The sequence below is a fragment of the Amblyomma mixtum genome, chromosome 3 (assembly GCF_055824585.1).
Source record: "Amblyomma mixtum isolate Tamu chromosome 3, ASM5582458v1, whole genome shotgun sequence".
Classification (NCBI taxonomy): domain Eukaryota; kingdom Metazoa; phylum Arthropoda; class Arachnida; order Ixodida; family Ixodidae; genus Amblyomma; species Amblyomma mixtum.
Genome location: NC_143014.1, coordinates 293439712 through 293464342, shown reverse-complemented (window position 1 = coordinate 293464342; position 24631 = coordinate 293439712). Strand labels below are relative to the sequence as shown.

Sequence of the window (24631 nt, the reverse complement as noted above, 5' to 3'; positions counted from 1 at the left end):
GAACAAATCAGAGATGGTAGAGCGCAATGTCTGAAACATTTGTTGTGGAATGACCCAGTTGTTCCTCGTTACTCTCTTGATGGTTCCACACCACCATCGCGGCGAGCGCATCTCAAAGCGACAAACAGCTGCCTCCATGAGTACTCTGTGAAATGAGAAAAATATTTCTGAAAGTTTTGTTTAGATGCGTTTCTATGGGCCGCATTCTCGTTCCGTACCCACAGCCGGCAGTCATTCCCACACATAGGTACTTTAAATATACATCGCCTTCAAAATGATGCTACATACTTTAAGAGCCTGTTCGAGGATGAATTTGGTTGTTCTGCACGAAGGGACATCACAAGTATACTACAAAATCGGAAAACTGTTTTGAAAACTTTTGCTTCCATGTATTCCTAGGGGCACTAAGCCTACTTTTCACCCCCCCTCAGGACAGCCTGCCGAAAGCCACCAGTTTGTTAACACGGTGTTGGTCTATGGCCAGTCATTACAACTGAATTTGAACATTTTTTGGAAGTCCGTACGCCTGCATGCTCTTTTTTGCATGCATGTTGGGCAGGAAGGGAAGAAAGTTGGGGCACATAGGCTTCCTCAGCATGCCCTAATGGCATTCGTGTTCTCCAAGGTTACAAAGATTGAGAACCCCTTTAACAGGACCATGCTGACACGTTCAGAGTTTGCATGATTACCCAGTTGATACTCACAAAACCGTCCCAGAAATGTCCCACAGGGTTACAATGTTGTTCTTCTGGTCGATACATTATTGAATAGTGCAATACCCTCGAAAACATGCTCGTAATTTCATTCAGTTCTGGTCATATGATACGTTTAATAACCAACAGAAAATGTGCTAACATTTGAGTGGTCCGAGCCTAAAGACATGCAACACAAGCAGAAGTGTAGTGGTAGTCTGCTACCAGAGTGCAGTGCATGAGTGCAATGGGGCAAAGCATTCAAAATCGACAACAGCGGCACAAGGAGGTCCCAGCTGCTTTTGCCCTTGCCGCCACCAGACTGGCTATGGTGCCAAGTTTCTTCCACACAGAGGACAACACCAAGAATGCAGACACAAGCCTACAAGCCCTACACAAGCTCTTCAGATGTTCTGCTAACAAGCAGTGACCGGCCTTTTTAGTAAGTGGTGTAAGTTTCAATAAATGCCTTTGTATTTCATTCTTGTCACACGTTCCGAAACATTATTGATTAGGGTGATTTGGGAGTGGTTTTCCGCAAATACCCTAAACAAGGCTCTACTGTGCCTCTTATATCATACGAAGATGGTCGCCAATCCTGCAATGATATTCTGGTCGAGCTGTATCAGGGATGCCATAGTATATAATTCTAGTAGTTTAGCTACGTATATTTGTCATGGAACAGTGCAGAACGACGGGACAGGATAACAGTCCTGTCCTGTCATTCTAGGCTGTTCCATCACAAATTAATAACCAACATACCCTAGCTGCTGCCCTGGGTAACTACTACAGCCAGAGACAACATTATGTGACTGGCTTTCAAAACTTATTGCAATAAGAGCTTTCACCTGCATGGCTAAACCAAAGAAGCATGCATACAACACCGAAAAGGCTGTGCTCAGACCAAAAGCACATTCAAAGCAACAGACCAACATCATAGCAATGAGGCAAGTAAACACTGGCATGCAAAGACACAAGCAAGGTAAGCAGTGAAAGCAGGCACATGCAGCGGAGCAGAGTCAACAGGTGGCCAGGTAGCAAATACAGCCAGACCTCACTCAACTGAAAATGAAGCAAAGTAATTTTTTTTGTTTTTACTATGATCCCTGTTTCACACCGAACGTCCTCAACTACAGTTTTTGATGATAAAAAATGCCGGCTCTAATGCTACACGGCACCCCATTCCCGATTATCAGTCACCTCCAACTACTTAGCTCCTAGCTTTATGTCACAGTGCAGCTGTTTATAGACACGAGTCAGAGTCAGCACTCAGTTACTGTCAATAGTAAGGCAATGTTCTGCAGAAAAAAAGCGCAGCAAATACAGTGTCAAGTGGACTGCATATGCACAATGGTATCTTGATTTTTTTTTTTTCTGAACACAAGCAGGTTGCATGGAATCCACAACTGGATGAAGTTCACTTCATCACTAGAGGAATATTCACTCACAGACAGTAACATGAAGGCTCCCCACTGCTGTTAGTCTTGTCCATTACATCCTTACCTTCAGCTTTCCTACAGCGAGGTTTCACAGCATAACTAAAAATGGCTGAGAGAGATTTATTGCATGTGTGCACTCCACTTGGAAATCTGCATGCACCCCATGGCATGATGCAACATGATGGTCAATATCATACCACTACCAAGCAGCCGTAATGAAACTTTAGTTATGGTCAACTTGGTCCCCAGCTTTAGGCTCAAGTACCGAGAGGTGGCTGATGTGCCAGACCACCAAAAGCAGTCACAGATCGAAATGTGGGCTAAATAGGTGCCTTTATGCAAAGTGGTGGTGGGATGATGTTAGACTCAACACTGCAGATCACATACACGGTAACCTGTCCATAACGTGTTCATTCTAGCAATACACAGGCTAACAAGCTGGGACTAGCCACCCTCCTTGACATTGGCTCTCTGCTCCAAGCTATAGTCACGATGCCGGCATGCTGCTGTGTGCCTTTCAGCAGCCAGTGGGGCGTAAGAGACGCGCACGGAAACAAGCTGTGTATCCAGAGCACAGAGCGCATGAAGTAGCTGCATGCTTCTTTCTTCTCGTCCGTTACCTGTTTGTTTTCACATCAAAATAAATGATATAAGTATTGCAAGAGCAGCGAAAAGCTCCTTCTACCGTGTAGCCCTTCCGCTGTATAGTGAGCACAAAAATAAAGGTGCCACCTTCGGTGCACTCGAGGACATGCATTCCGATGCTGGTGACTGTTTTGGCCAGTCACAAAATCAAAACGTTGCTCAAACGTGCTTATTTTAGATTTGCTAGCATCTGCATCTCAACTATTCATAGTGAGTTCCGTGTGCGCAAAAAAGAGCACGACAATGCGGCGCGGCGAGGAGCGCCGTCGTTCTCTGCGTTGCGAACCTGCAGCAAACGACGGCGACATAGGCGGAGTGCAGTAGCAGCAGCGGTATGTTTCCTACGCACTCCGGCTTAGCAAGCACTCCGGTAATCTGTCACCTTGATCTGAAGTGAGCAAACTATGCATGCAAACGGCCACAACACGAGTGATTTTGCACCGACGGCTAGCGCACCGACACTGCTGATCGAGCGCCTGTATACAGATCCACACGTATTTCGCCCTGCAGTGCGCCTGCTCATAGTCGAGTCCGGTCCAAGTGTTGTTAGCCCTCCTTTATCGACAGTAGATTTGACCTGCAGGATGACACCGCAACGCGCACTGTCGACGGATCGCAGTAATACCGGCTTGTAGCTTTGCTGAGAGGTGCGGCCGGACAACAGGAGTCCAAAAGCCTTTCCGAAAATCCGCCCGGGATGACAGTCAGGTCCCTCGACCACTGCAAATTTTCCGCCATCGCTCTCACAAGCGCAACCAGACATGCCACAAGGTGGAAACTAGCGCAAAGGCTGTGCAGAGCACTATAGCTACGTGTCTTTAGCGTCTTCTAGCCAAAGGTGCCCAAAATATGGCGCACGGTGCCAACGGAAGTTGCTGATGATGATGCCTGCCGAGACTGAATTTTCTAAAGGGTCTACTGAGTGGAAAGATGCAATAGAAATCTGCTGGCATTGGGAAGACACTGCTGCAGGACAAGGCTACGCAAAACCAATCAAAAACCAACACATTCCCAGTTCTACATACACAAGCTACAGGAAGACAGTGCACACACTATTAGCAGCCAAGTTAAGTCTGCCGGCAAAGACCAGCTTCAGCAACCTCGAATCACTCCTGTGCTGTTCCAGCCACAGCCACCGCTTCGAAATGAAGTTCTTCACTTTGTCAAGTCCACCTATCAGGTGCCTCCGAATATGCTTTCCTTCCCTTAACGTTCTACCTGTCACCTTACAGGGCAACTGCAGCACTTTTTTGAGAATTTCGCGATATTCAAGGATTCGAATCTATGTAGGCTGTAGGTAAAGCATGCGAAGTGTTTTTGCACTAGCATTTAAAAAAGTGACGTAATTGACGATTGAATTTTGCGCTTCTCCTCAATTCACCAGAGGTGAGCAGGGAAATTCAGCGTGATGTCACGGAAGGTATGATTTCAAATTACCGCTGTCGTCAGCCACACCCTGCCCTGACCCGTTAGACGCTGCCAAACAACTCTCGGCAGGGTTTGTCTTTGGTGGCGTTGGTTTTTTTCCTTCAAAGCAGGCGTTTGTGAGTTGGAAATGTACCGATACCTTCAATGACGTCATCATCATCGATGACGCCCCAACTTGGCGTTGTGCGCTGCGGAGAAGCTTGAAGAGCACCCGGATTTTAATCGGCGATTACTTCACTATTTTTAGTGCTAGCCCGAAAAGACTTCGCATGCTTTACCTGCAAGTTTCACACATTCGACCCTCGCTGATTTCTAAAACCTATGCAGTTTCCCTTTAATGGGCTGCCAGTTATCTGTTCCATGCAGTCATGAGTGTCACAACGACCAGCACCTTTCAGCAGCTGCCCAAGAACTTAGAGCTTGTGGGGGAGTAGCTCTATGCCATCCACTGACACCCTTCTGCCAACGCTAATCAAACAGAGCTGTGGCTCTGTTGCCCCTCAGCATGTGTTGAGCTTAAGCTAGAGTCCTGTACAACAGTGCACTGGCACTGCAAATATCAGATTCAAAGTTTAGGTTGGTAAAGCCACACATTTCCATTTGCAGATCCCTAGCTGCATCCAAGCGCATCATCCATGTCAAGCTTTGCGGATCAGCTTTTCTGCTACACATGTGCAGCACATACCAAATGCACCGGAAGGGGTTTGAGGCATGGCTGCGTTCCAACTGAACCTGCTCCACCGTGCTTGGGTTCCACAGTGCTTCACTGACAAACACACAATGCTTGGGGCACCAACACAAGTTCCTCTGGCAGCCCCTGTGGTGTCACGTCCACTTCCCCATCCCATTCCACACGCTAGTGACCTACTGACGCTGCTCCGCATACACGCTCTTCAACGCTATGTAAACGCACTGCCGCACCGCTCCTGACCTCGCCTTGGCATCATCCTTGCACGCATCCGCCGAGGGACCTGTGCCCTCCGGTGGCAATGAACGCAGTCCAAACTTAGGTTGCTGCCCTCGGGACGCGGAACATGGTATGTCGAGGAGGTCGAACCCTGTCCACGTGGAGGCCTGTAAGGCTCATCCATGCCATAGTCTACCAGCCCTGCTGCTGCTTCACCTGCACATTAGGATCCAGAGCCACCGTTTTCCTCACTGCATGGGAAGTGGGTGGAGGCCAACAGCCCAGTCCCATGCAGGTCCAGCTACAATGCAACCATTTCAAACAGCTCAGGTCATGCCCCCGAGCATGACCTGAGCCTGAAAACAGAGCACTTACGCAGGCTCCTCTGCATTTTCTGTCTTCACAGCCGCCTTTTTCTCTCTCTCATTTTTTCTTACTCTGCAGCTCAAAAATAAACAGCGTAAGGTTCCCTATCTCCAGTTAAACAACTAAGCATCCAAGCAATTCAAACAGCGTTTTTGCCTTTTTGCTAAACGGTGGTGGCCCAAGGATGTTTCCAAGTGCCAACAACAGTGGACAAAAGTGACAAAACAAGAAAAAATACAGAAACATGGTTTAAACTCAGAGGCTTATCGCCGAAAAAATTTGAAGCGACAGCACAGCCGCCGAATGAGTGAACCTCATGCCATTCTTAGTCACCATGATATAAAACTAAGAATGTCATTCCCACAGGGCCAACAATTTACGCAGCTCATTCCTTAGTGTACTCTCAGTCAACAGGAAGTTATTTACTTACCCACAGGACCAGAGGCATTATAGATTAAAATGGCGACAAAATAAAACGAAGGGAAAACTGCAATAAAACATACAGACAGGCTCCTCCAAATTATACAATGTTAGCTAAGGAATTGCAAAATAGACGGCCGTTGTCACAGACAGATTTTCAACAGGAAGGTGGCTCCGCTCATGTGATGTACAGAGCATACACAACTGAAAACACGTTTGTGTTACAATGATCAAGACCAACTTAACGAACGGGATCATCAATGCAATGCGAACGATAAAGCAGCAGAAGAAATGGTTTGGCAAACAAAGTTTACAGCAGACCCCTCAATTAAAACCCCACATCCCAGGGTCTCTGAGGTAATGGAAATAAAAATAGAGAAATTTTGTGGTGTGACAACAATGACAATGATGGCAAAGAACATGCCTGACCCCACTCACGCGCCCTGCTGGGCAGACTTCTGGGCAGAGGTGATGACTCCCTAACAAGGCCCCACGGACGCACAGGCAGCCCTGCTGCAGACTGGGCCTTCTTTAGTGAGATGTGCATGGCCGACCAGGATTCGAGCAGTTCGGGTGGGCTCATCCAGTCTCCCTGCAAGAAACAGGGCATGGACAGCTACCTCCACGCACTGGTGACACTGCTGTGATGCACAGCTGACAAGTAATAACGACAGAAGGAAACCATCGGGCACGTAAAGAGAGAAACACTGCAAAAGGAAGCGAATGCCTCAAACAAAGGTTGACGCTAGACAGCAATGCAACATCAAGCCAACAATCATTCAAAAGAATGCACTGGCAGTGCATGTCACTCTGGCAGACGGTGTTAGCAATTAACCCCTTAAAGGGACCCTGAAATGATTTCGATGGGCATATTCTAGTGCAGCAGAGCTGTAGAGGCGGTCTCTGAGGGCATTCGAGCCAAATTACAAAGCTCTGCGTGGATCCTGTAATTTAGAAATGATTTTTAAAAATCACTGCTCATAGTAGCCGGCAACCGATTAGGGCACAGTGAGGTGTGTCACCCTAATTACAGGATCCATGCAGAGCTCTGAAATTTGGCTCAAATACCCAGGAAGACCACATCTACGATCTGTTGCTCTAGAATAAACCTATAGAAACCATTTCAGGGTCCCTTTAAGCTCTGGACAACCTCAACTCATTACAAGCGAATGTTGCTGTTCCCTTTATGACAAGCTGACCTTGTCATGAGTTTTTTGCTATTTTCAGAATTGATTTTCATGACCAGAAACGCTTTTCCATTTACAACATAGATGACAGTAGCCATTCTCATACCAGTGCCTTTATTGAGTAATATTTTTCATACTAGATGGAAGCAGGCATTCCTTGTAATTTGAGGGCATCAGTTAGCAATCGTGCAATGTTCTAGTACAGTAGATCACCATCCATCAGATGATGATGGCGCAAGTGATGAGGATATCAACTTTGAATTTCATCCACCAACTGTAGAAGACAGTGACGGCGCTTTCGACGACAGTGAGACCAAAGACGAAGAATGTATGAATGAGATGGTCGCCAGCAGTCTTGAATGCTATCACATAGACTATATACCGTGGTAGACTCCAGTAATATGGGTGGTATCAGTGTAGGGACAGAGCATTTTAAAACAACTATACACACAACTACTAAAACTGACCTCTTGTTTACGGACTTCCAGATATGAACTGGACTATACATAATAGTAAATAAACAATTATTCTTTGCCGAAAAAGGTTTCCAGAGATAGTTTTGTGTTCTAAAAACATTCTTGAAGCATTTCACATCACAAAAAAGAAAATGAGCCATTTTGGTCCGTCTATTTTTTTTTACTGAGCCCTTCAGGGGTCAACTCTTTCTTTACTAAAGGAAAAAAGGCAATTTAAAGGCCGTGTGCATAATACCTTTTTTTACATATTAATTTTAAATTTTACTTCAATGCAGGACATCATACGATATGAAGAAACAAGCAGAAAGTAAGTTTCCTACGAAAGAAAAAAATCTTTTGACTAGCAAAACTTCAGACTCATACAAAAACTCACAAAAATAGTAAACATATCTAGTTAAAAAATAGGAGAATGAAAAAAATCGAGAATATATATTTTGTGCATTACTATGCAAAAATGAGTATCGAAGTTACCAAACTTTTCATGCCAAACTTTCTGATCAGAAAAAAAATAAATAAATTGCTCGCGCGCAGCGCTTTGGGCTACTACTCCGCAGTGCAGTGCCAAACAGGAACCCAAGCCGTCTTAAGGATAGCTGTGCCCTCTGCAATGCTGGTGGCACGGAATCGTTGAGAACATGCCCGGTACTTCCAGATTTAGAGGGGGCCTGAGGACAGAGAACCTCCTCGGCAAGGGCGGAAACGTAACAGACAGGCACCTGTCGACAGATCAGGCTGGAATGAACGACCATCTCTGTCCAAACTAAGACAAGACAAATGGATGTCATCCTTTCACACACAGCTGCCACTTGCACCTACAGAGTCAAGCGTGGATGGTGCGAAATAGCGAGAATGCCACAATAAGAAGCGGCCACAATTACTAGGACTGGGGCACCATTCAAATTGATCAATTTCAATAGGTACATCACCTGCCACCAGTCGAGTTACCTCTGCTTTTCGTGCATTTTCACTGCTGCATGCTAGAGCTTTCAGGCGGCATGATACGCTACAGAAACACACATGCAAGGACCCACTGCAGTAGAGGCTTGGGTTTAGTGCTACAGTGGCAACCAAGGCCACAAAACACAAGGTGATAACGTAACATACGACTGAATATTACCAAACTCAAACCAAGCAAAAGTTCATCAGTTACATGAAGTTTGGACTAAAAGGAGCCTGACTGAAGTTAGGGCACGATGCACTGTTCTGCAAGGGTAACTACACTACAGACACGTTGCAATGCATTAGGCATCTCACACACATGCAGCTGCTCAACACTGAGGGCATGTGATGGATCTATAGGGACCTTCAATGGATGGCCAGGCTTGCCATGAGAGATGATGTTAATGTGCCGCACAGAGCAATGTGCACAAGGCGATGCGCCCACAATGGACAGCAGCAACTCATCTGGTGGTAAGCGGCATGTACTGATGGCGGGCGGTCATGGGCAATAATGCCAAGCGATAAGCGTGTGTTCGCAAGGCACATCACAGGATCAGTTGCAAATGGATAGTGGCACACAGCTGCTCACCTCAGGGTCAGATGCAAGCGGGCGAACAGCTGCGTAGTCATGGTCTGCTGGTGGGGGCACATCGCCGGCTCCAGCCTGTTCGAATAAATCAATGCACATATTCCCAAGTATTAGTTATTGGGCATTTATTCGCATTGAAACACATAAGATTCTGATAGGACAAAAGCATCAGTCTAAATAAAGCAGAGGTTCAAATGAAGCAAGTTCAAATTAACATGATTCCACTACAATTAGTTATTTGTGTAGGCAAGCATAGCAGGGGGCGACAGAAAGTTGGGTGGTCGGGTGATATTAAGAAGTTTGCGGGGCTACGGTAGCCGCAACTGGCGAAGCACAGGGTTAATTGGAGAGACATGGGAGCAGCCTTTGCCCTGCAGTGGGTGTAGTCAGGCTGATGATGATGATGAAGTTATGTATAATTGACTCGGATATAAGAAACTCGAAGAGGACTGCGAAAAAATTCGATATACACAAAATGGCAAAGGCTAACCTTATCTGTTACATTAAGCAAGAATACACTGCACCCTTGCTAGTGTTGCGCTAGTGACATGCCAGTGACAGCCCATACTCGGGTGCAGCCCTTACGTGAGATTATGCAGTAATTTAGACCACCTGGGGTTCTTTAATGTGCTCCGACATCTCGGAGCACACTGACGTTTTTTCATTTCGCCTCCATAGAAATGCAGCCACCGTGGCCGAGATTCTATCGTGCGACCGTCGGGTCAGCAGCTGAACGCCAAAGCCACTGAGCCATACAGCGGATGCTTTCCCTCTCGCTCGGAGCTCTCGAAACACACCCAGGTGAGTAGCCGTGCGTATCTTTTATCTCACTCCTCCGGCTACGTGGCTGTCACCAACCGTACGAGAAGGTGCACGATGCACCGTTAAGCCTGCCAGAGGCAGTGTATGCGCCGCGCCAATATCTGGCCATTGTCTCAATGGGAGCTTACTACACTTTCTTTACTTACGTGAGCACCTGAATCAGACTGCAAACAAAAACACACCGCCGTCTCTGAGATCGGTTGTCACCTCTAAACACAGCAAAGCCTAATTACAGATGCGAACACCAACAGAGTGCCTGCCTTGGACATGTTGGCAGTTCGACACTCTTATTTTCCGAAGGCAATCTATGTCTTCTTTTTGGCCGTTTCTTACAGCAGGTAGAGTGCAGTTCCTGCAATGGCACCTTCATTTTTGCATCTAGACTTCATCCCACCAAAAGCAACGTGCCAATGACAGTAACACAGCCATTAAAAGCCGAGCTCATGTGAGCAGTACCCATGCTCTTATCCATCTGTAATTGAGAGTAATATGGTCACATGGAATGGTCAGAGCGTGGAACCCAAGCCGTCTTAAGGAAAGCTGTGCCCTCTGCAATGCTGGTGGCACTGAATCGTTCAGAACATGCCCAGTACTTTCAGATTCAGAGGGGCCCTGAGAGCAGTGAATCTCCTTGGCAAGGGCGGAAACGAAAGTAACAGACAGGCACCTGTCGACAGACCGGGCTGGAATGAACGACCATCTCTGTCCAAACTAAGACAAGACAAATGGATGTCATCTTTTCACACACAGCTGCCACCTGCACCTACAGAGTCAAGCGTGGATGGTGCGAAATAGCGAGAATGCCACCATAAGAAGCGGCCACAATTATTAGGGATGGGGCACGATTAAAATTGATCAATTTCAATAGGTACGTCACCTGCCACCAGTGAGTTACCTCTGCTTTTTGAGCATTTTCACCCCTGCACGATTTAGTTTTCAGGCTGCATGATACGCTACAGAAACACACATGCAAGGGCCCACTGCAGTAGAGGCTTTGTTTTAGTGCTACAGTGGCAACCATGGCCACAAAACACAAGGTGATAACATAACATACGACTGAATTTCGTGAGCAAACTCAAACGAAGCAAAAGTTCATCAGCTACATGAAGTTTGGACTAAAAGGAGCCTGAATGAAGTTAGGGCACGATGCACTGTTCTGCAAGGGTAACTGCACTAGAGACACGTCACAATGCAATAGGCATTTCGTGCACATGCAGCTGGTCCACACTGAGGGCATGTGATGGATCCATAGGGACCTTCAATGGATGGCCAGGCTTGCCATGAGAGATGATGTTAATGTGCCACACAGAGCAATGTGTCAACAGGAAAATGGCGCAAAAGACGTGGACAAAAGAGACAAACACGACAGGACCAGCGCCTTTTCTCTTTTGTCCACGTCTTTTGCGCCATTTTCCTGTTGAATCATGAACCAACTAGCCCAAACTAGAGTTCTTCTTGAGAGCAATGTGCACAAGGCGATGCGCCCACAATGGACAGCAGCAACTCATCTGGTGGTAAGCGGCATGCACTGATGATGGACAGTCATGGGCAATAACACCAAGTGATAAGCGTGTGTTCGCAAGGCACATCACAGGATCAATTGCAAATCGATAGTGGTTCACAGCTGCTCACCTCAGGGCCAGATGCAAGCGGGCGAACAGCTGCGTAGTCATGCTCTGCTCGTGAGGGCATGTCGCCTGCTCCGGCCTGTTCGAAGAAATCAATGCACATATTCCCAAGTATTAGTTGTTGGGCATTTTTTCGCACTGAAATACATAATATTCTAATAGGACTAAAGCATCAGTCTAAATAAAGCAGAGGTTCAAATGAAGCAAGTTCAAATTAACATGATTCCACTACAATTAGTTACTGGTGTCATGTACAGTTGACTCGGATATATAAAACTCAAAGAGGATTGCGAAATAATTCGATATATAAAAAAATGGCAAACGATAACCTTATCTGTAACCTGTAAGCAAGACTACACTGCACCTAACCTAGTGATGCACCAGTGACATGCCAGTGATGTCCCATACTTGGGTGCAGCCCTTATGTGAGATTATGCGGTAATTTAGACCATCTGGGGTTCCTTAATGTGCGCCAACCTCTCAGAGCACACTGACGTTTTTTTCATTTCGCCTCCACAGAAATGGGGCCGCCGTGGCCGAGATTCGATTGTGCGACCATCGAGCCAGCAGGTGAACGCCAAAGCAACTGAGCCATACAGCGGATGCTTTCCCTCTCGCTCGGAGCACTCGAAACACACCCAGATGAGTAGCCGTGTGTCTCTTATCTCACTCCTCCGGCAACGTGGCTGTCACCAACTCTACGAGCAGGTGCACGATGCACCATTAAGTCCACCAGAGGCAGTGTACACGGTGCGCCAATATCTGGCCATTGTTTTCATGGGAGCTTACTAGACTTGTTACTTACGTGAGCACCTGAATCAGACTGCAAACAAAAACTCACCGCTGTCTCTGAGATCGGTTGTCAGCTCTAAACACAGCAAAGCCTAATCACAGATGCCAACACCAACAGAGTGCCTGCCTTGGACATGTTGGCAGTTCGACATTCTTATTTTCCGAAGGCAATCTATGTCTTCTTTTTGGCCGTTTCTTACAGCAGGTAGAGTGCAGTTCCTGGAGTGGCATGTTCATTTTCGCATCTAGACTTCATCCCATCATAAGCAACGGGCCCATGATGTTAACACATCCATTCAAAGCAGAGCTCATGTGAGCAGTAACCATGCTCTTATCTTTCTGTAACAACATCAGAGTAGCATGGTCACGTGGAATGGTCAGAGCATGGAACCTAAGCCATCTTAAGGATAGCTGTGCCCTCTGCAATGCTGGTGGCACGGAATCGTTGAGAACATGCCCGGTACTTCCAGATTTAGAGGTAGCCTGAGGACAGAGAACCTCCTCGGCAAGGGCGGAAACGAAAGTAACAGACAGGCGCCTGTCGACAGATCAGGCTGGAATGAACGACCATCTCTGTCCAAACTAAGACAAGACAAATGGATGTCATCCTTTCACACACAGCTGCCACCTGCACCTACAGAGTCAAGCGTGGATGGTGCGAAATAGCGAGAATGCCACCACAAGAAGCGGCCACAATTACTAGGGATGGGGCACCATTCAAATTGATCAATTCCAATAGGTACATCACCTGCCACCAGTCGAGTTACCTCTGCTTTTCGTGCATTTTCACTGCTGCATGCTAGAGCTTTCAGGCGGCATGATACGCTACAGAAACACACATGCAAGGACCCACTGCAGTAGAGGCTTGGGTTTAGTGCTACAGTGGCAACCAAGGCCACAAAACACAAGGTGATAACGTAACATACGACTGAATATCATTACCAAACTCAAATGGACCAAAAGCTTCACGGAGTTTGGACTAAAAGGAGCCTGACTGAAGTTAGGGCACGATGCACTGTATTGCATGGGTAACTGCACTAGAGACACGTTCACAATGCATTAGGCATTTCGTGCACATGCACCCACTCAACACTGAGGGCACATGATGGATCTATAGAGGCCTTCAATGGATGGCCAGGCTTGCCATGACAGATGATGTTAATGTGCCACACAGAGCAATGTGCACAAGGCAATGCGCCCACAATGGACAGCAGCAACTCATCTGGTGGTAAGCGGCATGTACTGATGGCAGGCGGTCATGGGCAATAATGCCAAGCGACAAGCGTGTGTTCGCAAGGCACGTCACAGGATCAATTGCAAATGGATAGTGGCACACAGCTGCTCACCTCAGGGCCAGAGGCAAGCGGGCGATCTGCTGCGTAGTCATGGTCTGCTGGTGGGGGCACATCGCCGGCTCCAGCCTGTTCGAATAAATCAATGCACATATTCCCAAGTATTAGTTATTGGGCATTTTTTCGCATTAAAATACATAAGATTCTCACAGGAGTACAGCATGAGTCTAAATAAAGCAGAGGTTCAAATGAAGCAAGTTCAAATTAACATGATTCCACTACAATTAGTTACTGGTGTTATGTACAGTCGACTCACACATCTAAAACTCAGAGGTTTGCGAAATAAAACGATATATAAAAATTGGCAAAGGACCATCTTATTTGCAACCCACAACGACTCCCATGCAACAGTACTTGTGGGGCATCCTCAAGATACTATTGAGGCAAAATGAAGAAAAAAAAATGAAAGAACGCTTCCTTGCAGAAAACATAACTAGCAAAAAAGCTTCCCCACTCTCAGCCCACCCCCGTGAGACAACTTCCCCTCACCTTTCCACGAATGTGCAGAGAAGCGCTCTTGCGGGTGCAAGTAGGAAAAAAGGGTTTTGTAAGCTGGCCTACGAGCGGCGCAGCGATTTCACATTGCCAGACCTCAGCATCGCACACTCTTCAAGTGTTGCGCATTGCCTCCAGCGAATGAAAAGGCGAATAGGCGAGAGTAGCTGAATTTGACACTGAAGGAGCACTACTACTACTATGTGGCCGCATATGAGCACGTAGCCAGCTTCGTCTGTGGTGGGCAGAAAGACGCGAGGCGTATCCACTCCTATACTTGAGAACAGCCACACTGAAGAAGGAGTGGGGTAGGAGACAGCAAGAGAATGACGGCCATACGCTTTCAGAATATGCGCCATACAACTAGCAAGCTGGGAGCCTTTGACGCCATTACAATCTTTGCATATACAATAAAGCCTTGTTGATGTGCCCCCAGTTCACTAGAAATGAACACACAATTTGGCAGCCTTGCTATTTTATGCCACTTTCCTTGCACTACCACACTTCCGGCATAATCTGGTGATTTTGAGCCGTCAGTGTAAAATTCTGTGTAGTTCAGATATATTTCTCGTAGCGCGAGGTATTCTTGCAATATGTGTTTGTTTGGTGTTTGATTTATATGGAAGTGTGCCAATACAAATGCATGGTGTTGATTGCACCATGGCTGCAGAGGGACATGGTTTGAAGCGACATGAGGAAGGGTATCCAGTATTTCTAAGTTTTGCCAATTATTAGGGGTGGAGAAGCAGAGGTCTGCCTGATTGGGGTTTATCGCTGAACAGTGCTCTGGAGGTGCACTTTGTAACTATCGGGTAGCAGAGGTGTTTCAGAGCAGACCGTACTCCTAGGACATATGAGCGTGTAAGCATGGTTCTCCCGTCTTCAAGAGAAGGTTCACTTGTTTCCACATAAAGACTATTTATGGTGAGTGTTCTCTATGCGCCAGTTGAGAGACACAAACCTAGGCTTTGTATACCATCCTATTGATAAGGTAAGAGTCTTAGAAACCCATACGCAACGCATACATAGTCTAAGGTAGAGCGTACTAGAGACCGGCTGACCTGTAAAAGACATATTCTATCCGATCCCCAGCATTTTCGTGACAGCACTTTGAGCATACTCAAGGATCATTAATCTTTCTTTTTAAGGCTGTTTAACTATGGCAGGAATGTTGAGTCTTTTGTCAAAAATTATACCCAAAAATTTATGTCCCTGTTTCACTGGAAGTGCTGTTTCATTTAGGTGTAGGGTGCGATCGATCAGCAGGCCTCTTTTGGGTGAGAAAAGAACAGCAACCGTTTTTTGAGCGGAGAACTTGAATCCACTTCTGTCTGCCCAGGGTTTGTTTATTGTGAGTTGTGCCTGTCTCTCCCACACATTGATAAGCTACAGGATGAGCTCAAAATACACCCCTCAGGTACTCCACTTTTCTGAATGAGGTTGCTTAAAGGTGCACTGAAGAGGAATCTGAACTTGTCTTTTTGCCGCGGGAACTCGACCTACACGTTCCGAGCTTTCTTAGAAACTGCAATTTACTGCCCTGTGTGGCCGATTTCCCCAATTAAATCGAATGAACGTCCGGCTCCCGCCTTTTTTTTTTTAATTCTGCCTCGTACGGTGGGCGGAGTCGACCAACGCGTGGAGCGCCTTTCACCCAGTCCCGTGACGGCTTGCCGCTCTGCCATCGGCGGAGTAATACGTAGTAGTTCGTAGTAGCAAATAGTCCGTGCGTATTTTTATTTCTTCGGGCTTATTTTGCGGCTATATTATCTGCGAATGAAACTATTTATTCATGGAAACCTAAAAAACAAAATAAAGCGAAAGCAAAGCCTCCACGGGACTGGGTGAAAGGCACTCCACGCGTTGGTCGACTCCGCCCACCGTACGACGCAGAATTCAAAAAAAGGCGGGAGCCGGACATTAATTCGTTTTAATTGGGGAAATCGGCCACACAGGGCAATAAGTCCCTGTTTCTAATCCTCTTCACTGCACCTTTAAGGGGGTTGAGCCTATAGGAGGGTTGGCGTATACAAAAAGAATGGATGGGCAGGAAATTATTTAAGCAGTTTAACATCCTGCCACGGGTACCAAGCTCTGCTAGGTTCAGAACTGCAATGATGTGCTTACATACGAGCGGGCCGGGTCAGCGGAAAGCAGCATGAAAAGCAAGAGCTCTACAACAGTCAGCCACCAAAGCAGCTTCTCCGCAGTGCATATGTGCAAAGGGGTGAAGCATCACAGGATGACCACGAAGCTATGGCTCTTGACGGACTGCACTATATAAGGAGCTGTTCAGACCTGATGCCAGCAATACTAGTCAACATTTTTATGAAGTAAAATCATCAATAAATGTCTTTGTACCTTATTCAACAGTTCTTTTCTGAAATTTAGGCGGTTTGCGTCATAAGTATTCCCAAATAATACGTTTGGTTCTGCATTTTTTTTTAAACGCATCGTCGAGGTTTTACTCTAATGCTCTCTTAGCCATTATCTTATCACTGAAAGCTGATTTTATTCCATTTCCTCATGTAACCTATTCTGACACACTTGTAGCATGCTCATATACCCTTTTTTGGGGGCACTTCTGATAAAATTAACTTCTGATAAAGAGAACAAATTGTCATGGTCCCTTCAAGTTCATCTTAAAGGTAGTCTGCTGTATGTGGTATTCAAGCTCTGGCTGCATAATCATTGCAGAGACCTGCACTGCATCTTTTTTCAATAGCCAGTGTGTATTATTCAACCAGCCACTTCACAGTGTTCGAATGAAAGGAAAACAGAAGTGGAACAACCATCCTAAGTTCAGGCTGTGACTGACTGTGCAGCTCATCATACCACCAGTCGTTTTTAACATACAAATCATCACATACCATATCTTATAAACGCCCAAATATGGGACATGATTTGTACCTTCGAGCTTATTCCCTCACCAATATATAGTCCTCATATCAGGTTGCACATTTACCCTACTATTTACTCTCCCATTTCCTCTGCTATAGTGGCTCAGTGGTTATGGCGCTCGGCTGCTGACCCAAAAGACAGATTCACTCCCGGCCGCAGAGGTCAAATTTTGATGGAGGCGAAATTCTAGAGGCCCGTGTGCTGTGCGATGTCAGTGCACGTTAAAGAACCTCACGTAGTCTAAATTTCCGGAGTCCTCCACTACGGTGTCTTTCATAGCCTGAATTGCTTTGGGACGTTAAACCCCAATAAGCTAAACCAAACCAAACGCTCTCATTTCCCCCCTTAGGCTTCTGGCTGTCACTGTCAATAAATTTCTTACGAGTGCATGAGGACACCACACGAGGCCCATTTCCACGTCACAGCAAAATACAGCACCCTCCCACATCCCACAAAATCAATGTGTACCAACAAAAATTCTGGAAGCGTCATAAATGACTGCTTATTTTTTGCAGGCATCATCCTACATACAACTGTAGAACCTTGTCAATTGAACTTCAAGGTACATTGAATATTGCTTTGAACAACACGCAGTTCAAATTTAGGGTGCCCAATTAAACAGTAGGACCAATAATCTCCACAGGGTGTCATACAGTGACCACATCCCAAGCACATGATTCCACGTTCGTATTGGTGAGATATGATTTCCGCTGTGTAACCTTGAATACACAGTCGGTTTATGGAACTCTGAGTTGACTTCTTTCATCCCAAATATATGAGACGGTAGCAGTGATGCCCAAAATGCCCGGTACTTTCAGATTCAGAGGGGCCCTGAAAGCAGTGAATCTCCTTGGCAAGGGCAGAAACGAAAGTAACAGACGGGCACCTGTCGACAGACCGGGCTGGAATGAACGACCATCTCTGTCAAAAACTGTTACAGGACAAATGGATGTCATCTTTGAGCACAAAGCTGTCACTTGCACCGACAGAGTCAAGCGTTGATGCTGCGAAATTGGGAGAATGCCATCACTGCTGAGGAGGGTCAGTGCAAGAAGAGGAAGCCACCTTGGGCACCACGCTTGCATGATCGCTCTGTGCCGACAGGTTTCGTGCCAAGTGTAAAATACTCCCCAAATTAGCTGACAAGAAAAAAAAAACAAATTTTCAAACCGATCTACAGCCCTTCTGCAAAATACTGAGTGGCATTACATGTCCAGAAGCGGCCACAATTGCTCGGGATGGGGCACCAAATTGATCAATTTGAATAGGTGCATCATCTGCCACCAGTGGAGTTAGCTCTGCTTTTCGAGAATTTTCACTGTTGCGGGGTTTAGTTTTCAGGCTGCATGATACGCTACAGAAACACACATGCAAGGGCCCACTGCAGTAGAGGCTTTGTTTTAGTGCTACAGTGGCAACCATGGCCACAAAACACAAGGTGATAACGTAACGTATGACTGAATTTCGTTAGCAAACTCAAACGGAGCAAAAGTTCATCAGTTACATGAAGTTTGGACTAAAAGGAGCCTGAATGAAGTTAGGGCGCGATGCACTGTTCTGCAAGGGTAACTGCACTAGAGACACGTTCACAGTGCATTAGACATTTTGTGCACATGCACCTACTCAACACTAAGGGCACATGATGGATCTATAGAGACCTTCAATGGATGGCCAGGCTTGCCATGACAGATGATGTTAATGTGCCACACAGAGCAATGTGCACAAGGCGATGCGCCCACAATGGACAGCAGCAACTCGGTGGTCAGTCGTACACACTCATGGCAGACGGTCATGGGCAATAATGCCAAGTGATAAACGTGTGTTCAGTTGCAATGGTTAATGGTACACAGCTGCTCACCTCATGGCGAGATGCAAGCGGGCGAACAGCAGCGTAGTCATGCTCCGCTGGTGAGGGCATGTCGCCGGCTCCGGCCTGTTCGAAAAAATCAATGCACATATTCCCAAGTATTAGTTGTTGGGCATTTTTTCGCATTGAAATACATAATATTCTGATAGGACTAAAGCAACAGTCTAAATAAACCAGACATTCAAATGAAGCAAGTTCAAATTAACATGATTCCACTACACTTAGTTACTGGTGTTATGTACAGTTGACTCGCACACATAAAACTCCAAGAGGATTGCGAAATAATTCGATATATAAAAAATGCCAAGAGATTATCTTATCTGAAACCTGCAAGAAAAAATGCAGTGTACCCATGCTAGTGCCACGCTTTTTGAAACATCGTGTTGCCTGCCAGCATTCAGCTGGCAGTGCAGCGCCCGCCTAGTCAGGCCTAGTCTGCTCCGCATCAAAGCCGCAGAGGATGGTGCTTTGGAACCAGCCACCGCCTATCATAAGGGGTCTAGTCCCATTAACAATAGACTGCAAAAAGAAAACGCTCACTGACAGTAAGGTGCACTTGACTTCCGCGATGCCTTTGGCAGCAAAGCATGCCAGGGGAAGGATGCCACTAGGCTTCAGTCGTAAAGTTGGCTTCGATGCATGACAAGAAGCTATGCACCCAAGGCTGCCTTTTCTGCCTGACAGGGATGTCGCATGGAGATTGAGTGTGAGAGGCCGAAGGCTAAGGCTCTCAGCCACTCTCCACGTACGGCTCGCATTGCGGTTTAACAGCACTAGCGCTGCCAGCAGGTGCCCAAGGCCGTGCGGCTGACAGGTCTCTATGTACAGGATGTGATCACGGGAGCTCCGTTAGAAGAAGTGCCACCTGCAGGGGCGCAGTGTGGCATTTTAGTGAAGGGCAGTGGGACAAAGGTGAACAAAAGTGCAATACTTTTGCGTGCAATCTTGAAGGGAACGTTCAGACTGTTTGATATAACCCAAACAGACTGATTTAAAGAAAAAGTAGCAAAGTTGCAGTAATGTTGCAATGAAGAAATCAGTTTTAAACAACCACTGCCCAAAATACAATGAAAGTCGGTGGAGAACGCAAATGTTGTTAAGAAACGAGCTTGCTTGGAATAATAAAATTTGGGTAAACAACATCTTCTCTGTAAATCTCCTTGAAGAAATGTCATTTTGATTTACAAGATGAGTAGGAATAAGTACCTTACACAAAACTGAAAGGGCATCTTCGCACTGCTCATAGTTGGGCTGGTCCGCATTCTGGTGAACCCCACATGGCAGACACGCTTAGTCTCCCAAGGATGACTTTATAAGAAGAACAGAGGGCTGAGCTAGCTGGTAGGACATTCTTGTCGTGCACAGGGCAGAGGTGAAGGACAAAGGAAGCTGACAAGACAAGCACCTGTCCACTGTCTCTGCCCTCCTGCCAAGACAAACTCCATTACGATGAATTCTCGGAAAAGGTGGCCAATATGAGAGCATTTGGTCAGCTTCCTACAGAATGAACGTAAAAAAAATTAAAAATCCGCTTAAGGCAAACTGTTCCATGTGTCCTTGACGTTCTGTTGCGACTGACCCACAGCGACTCCCGTGCATCCTCAAGGTACTTAAAGGCAAGCTAAAGAAAATAAAATAAAATAACACTTGCTTGCAGGAAACGTACCTAGCAAAAGAACTTCCCTGCAAATTTAGCCCACCCCCGTGACGCAACTTCCCCGCACCTTTCCACGAATGTGCAGAGAAGTGCTCTTGCGGGTGTAAGTAGGTAAAAAAGGTTTCTGTAAGCGGGCCTGCGAGCGGCGCAGCGATCCGACATCGCCAGGCCTCAGCATCGCGCACTCTTCAAGTGTTGCGCATTACCTCCAGCGAATGAAAAGGCAAACAGGCGAGAGTAGCCAAATTTGACAATGAAGGAGCACTACTGCATGGGTTTTCGTGAAGCTGAGATCTGATGTGGCCGCATATGAGCCCATAGTCAGCTTCGTCTGTGACGGGCGGAAAGACGCGAGGCGTATCCACTCCTATACTTGCGAACAGCCACACTGAAGAAGGAGTGGGGTAGGAGAGAGCAAGAGAATGACGGCCATGTGCTTTCAGAATCTGCGCCATGAGACTAGCGAGGTTGGAACCTTTGACACCACTACAATCTTTAGAAAAACAAAAAAAAACAGGGGGGGGGGGGGGGGAAACAGATAGTGGTCACTGCTGAAGTGAGAAAAAAAGATGACGAAAAAAGAAAAAATAGGCAAAAGCCGTTTTCCTGCAGCATGATGCCAGGTTTCTCACACCCTTACTGTTCAGGTCACACTTCACATATGCAGCAAAACCTTGTTGATATGCTTCCAGTTCGTACGCCCGAAATCACGAAGAGTAAAAATGAACCACAGAGTTCTACAATTTTTCGCCCCGCTAACATGACTTCCCAGCTACTACATTTAAAACTGGGACAAATTCTGGTCGTGTAATACCTTCAGCAACCAAGTGCACGTGTGCAAACATAGAAGTGGGCCGAACATGAGGCACGTGATGAACTGGCATGCTGCAGCAGTCACCCAGAGTGGTGGCATCCCTGCAGTGCCTAGGTGCCCTAACAAACGAGCGGGCCTTTTCTGCGTGGATGCAACATAAAGAAAGGCAAGGGGGCCAAGTACCTGAGAACTACAACGTTGGGTTAGGTTGGGTTTTCTGGTGCATAAGCATCTGAGGCTACCATGCGTCAAACATTAGGTATAAGAAAATTTTTGTTCTGCAGAATTTTACAAAAACATGAAAAACCGTCGGAGGTGTAGAGGGTCTAATAAATTTATTTGTACTACCTAGTACTGACAAAGGAAAGAAATCTTAAAAATGGCTAATAGTACAAGTTTTAAAGAGTGTCGGGTAACCTCAGCAACCATCCTTGGCTGGGCAAGAGGTTCGCAACAATAAAGGCCTCAGCTTTCTTCTCATGAATGAGAAGGAGGTTGAGTAGTGGTGAGAAATGTGTTAAAACACTGACTATGATTTCACAAATCTATAGTTTGTTTAAAACATCTCTCTTTAAAAACTGAAAAGTGGCAAATCAACAAGTGCACCTCCACCGAAAAGTAACACTGGTTGTAAACGAATGTGTTCAACGTGAAATAGAGCAAAATATTTTTTCATCAGTTTTTTAAAGTTTTGTGTATGACAATAAGATGTGGTTTATTGCTAGGTAATCTCAACATTTTTCACGAACTGGTTTGCCTTGTTTAGTCAGCACGTAGTTGTGTGTGTCCAATGCAGAGACGACATAAAATCCCTTCTATAAAATTTTGCTGGTGCCTACAGGTCTCCCATTCAACCAGGATGGGCTTTACAAACTGTAGCTTGTTTAATTCATTATCCCAAGTTGTTTGCCGTTTAGCCTTCAAGCTACCCTGTATTAATTTCATGCAGCCTCAATGGGGAGTGCTTATTTTTTGATCGGACGACTGCGAGTTTGAGCAGCACAAAAGTTGGCTCTTTCATTTCCGTCCATTCCAACATGGCTGGGCACCCAGCAGAACTTTATGACATGTCCGTGTGTTATGATTTTTCTCTCTGTTGAGTATTATGTTTCCCACCAGGGGTTTTATTGCATTTCTGGAATGTTTGGTTTGGTCTGTGGGGTTTAACGTCCCAAAGAGAATCAGGCTACGAGGGACGCTGTAGCGAAGGGCTCTGGAAATTAGACCCCCTGGGATTCTTTATTGTACACTGACATCGCAGAGTACATGGGCCTCAAGGATTTTGCCTCCAAAGAAATTCAACCGCCACAGCCGAAATCAAACCCTAGCCTTTCCGGTCAGCAGCCACGCGCCATAACCACTGAGCCACCACGGCAGCTATTGCTGGAATGAAGTGTTGTGAGCAGACTAAGAGAATCCGTTTTGATTACGCTGTTTTCAATACTCCCGTGCATTATTCTGTCCACAGCTGCAGAGACAGCACAACATTCAGCAACTGAAATAGATGCACAGTTTGGCAGCCTTACTATTTTTTGCCACTTTCCTTGCACTACCACACTTCCGACATAATCTGGTGATTTTGAGCCGTCAGTGTAAAACTCTGTGTAGTTCATATATTTCTCGTAGCGCGAGGTATTCTTGCAATATGTGTTTGTTTGGTGTTTGATTTATATGGAAGTGTGCCAATACAAATGCATGGTGTTGATTGCACCATGGCTGCAGAGGGACATGGTTTGAAGCGACATGAGGAAGGGTATCCAGTAAAGTAGAACCCCGCTGTTACGTTCCTCACTGCTGCGTTTTCCCGGCTGTTACGTCGTTTTCTTCGGGTCCCGGCATAGCTTCCATAGGATCCAATGTATTGGGAACCCCGCTGTTACGTTGTAGCCGAGGAAACGATCCCGCATGATACGTCGCAACCGGGCTCCCCGAACCCGCCCGGGCAATGCGCGCCAACCGGCATTTTGATTTTTGACGCGTCTTGGCCAGGCTTGGCTACGGAACTGGCTGCAAGAAGCCGCACGCGAGTTGGAGAGGCCGCCACTAGATGGCTATCTGCCTCGCGAACGCCGAATGCCGCGATCTTTATCGTGGGAGGTGGTGACGAGGAGGCGCGGCTGCGGGCGCTTATCTGTTTTTCTCATCCAGCGTACGCTTCGGCGGACGCAGTTGTTGGGACGCGCGTCTTTTCTTTTCTTTCACTCTTTCTTTTTATCTTTTAACTCTCCTCTATCTGCAAGTGACAGCGGTGGTGGCTCAGCTGGAGTCAGTCGGCAGGCCCGTGCAATTTCCTTTTCATCCTTCTCTCAGTCGCAACATCTTTATCGTGCTTTGATGGCGTGATAGCTTTGCGTAAGCGGAAGTCGCTTCCCCTTGAGGAAAAGCTGTAAGTACTAAACGCAGTCAACAGGCAGTCAGGGCGGCCTACGCGGAGCAGCGCGGCGAGCAGCCTACGAAAATTTCAGTGCTTGACGCTGTGCACAAAGTCGCTTCAGCGTGGACTGCAGTGAGCGCGTGAACTGCACAGCACTGCTGCGTGCGGTGTGGCCGCACCGCAAAGCGACGCTGACAGCAATGCGGCCTTTGCTATTGAGAAACGCGTTGTTCTTTCCAGCGAGCGAAAGAAACTGCAATCCACCATTCTCGATTTTTTAAAGTCCTAGGGTCAATTTGCGGAAATAAATTGTTTCAAGTCAAAGCTGCACTGTTTTCATTAATTTTCGGTGCTTTCCTCACTGTTGCGTTTTCCCGGCTGTTACGTTTTTTTTTCCCGGTCCGGTGAAAAACGTATGAACGGGGTTCTACTGTATTTCTAAGTTTTGCCAATTATTAGGGGTGGAGAAGCAGAGGTCTGCCTGATTGGGGTTTATCGCTGAACAGTGCTCTGGAGGTGCACTTTGTAACTATCGGGGAGCAGAGGTGTTTCAGAGCAGACCGTACTCCTAGGACATATGAGCGTGTAAGCATGGTTCTCCCGTCTTCAAGGGAAGGTTCACTTGTTTCCACATAGACTATTTATGGTGAGTGTTCTCTATGCGCCAGTTGAGAGACACAAACCTAGTCTTTGTACACCCCCCAATTGTTTAGGGTAAGATAGTCTTAGAAACCCATACGCAACGCATACGCAGTCTAAAGTAGAGCGTACTAGAGACCGGCTGACCTGTAAAAGACATGTTCTATCTGATCCCCATCATTTTCGTGACAGCACTTTGAGC

General features: G+C 46.5%; 1 protein-coding gene across 10 annotated transcripts in view; it reads right to left on the bottom strand.

Moving 5' to 3' along the window:
* Nucleotides 1-24631, bottom strand: part of LOC149355191 (uncharacterized) — a 149432-nt gene that overhangs the window by 5557 nt on the left and 119244 nt on the right. For 5 of the 10 annotated variants that reach the window (XR_016291478.1, XM_089583688.1, XM_089583690.1 and 2 more), the window contains 6 exons: nucleotides 18937-19011; nucleotides 13677-13751; nucleotides 11543-11617; nucleotides 9089-9163; nucleotides 6327-6489; nucleotides 5136-5327 (listed from right to left, as the gene is read on the bottom strand). Coding sequence is in view for 7 of the 10 variants with exons in the window: in XM_089583688.1 (XP_089439814.1) it covers nucleotides 5136-5327; nucleotides 6327-6489; nucleotides 9089-9163; nucleotides 11543-11617; nucleotides 13677-13751; nucleotides 18937-19011 (655 nt within the window). In the remaining 3 variants the exon portion in view is untranslated. The remainder of the gene's footprint in view (nucleotides 1-5135; nucleotides 5328-6326; nucleotides 6490-9088; nucleotides 9164-11542; nucleotides 11618-13676; nucleotides 13752-18936; nucleotides 19012-24631) is intronic. The other 5 variants (XR_016291479.1, XM_089583693.1, XR_016291480.1 and 2 more) reach the window with 3 other exon arrangements.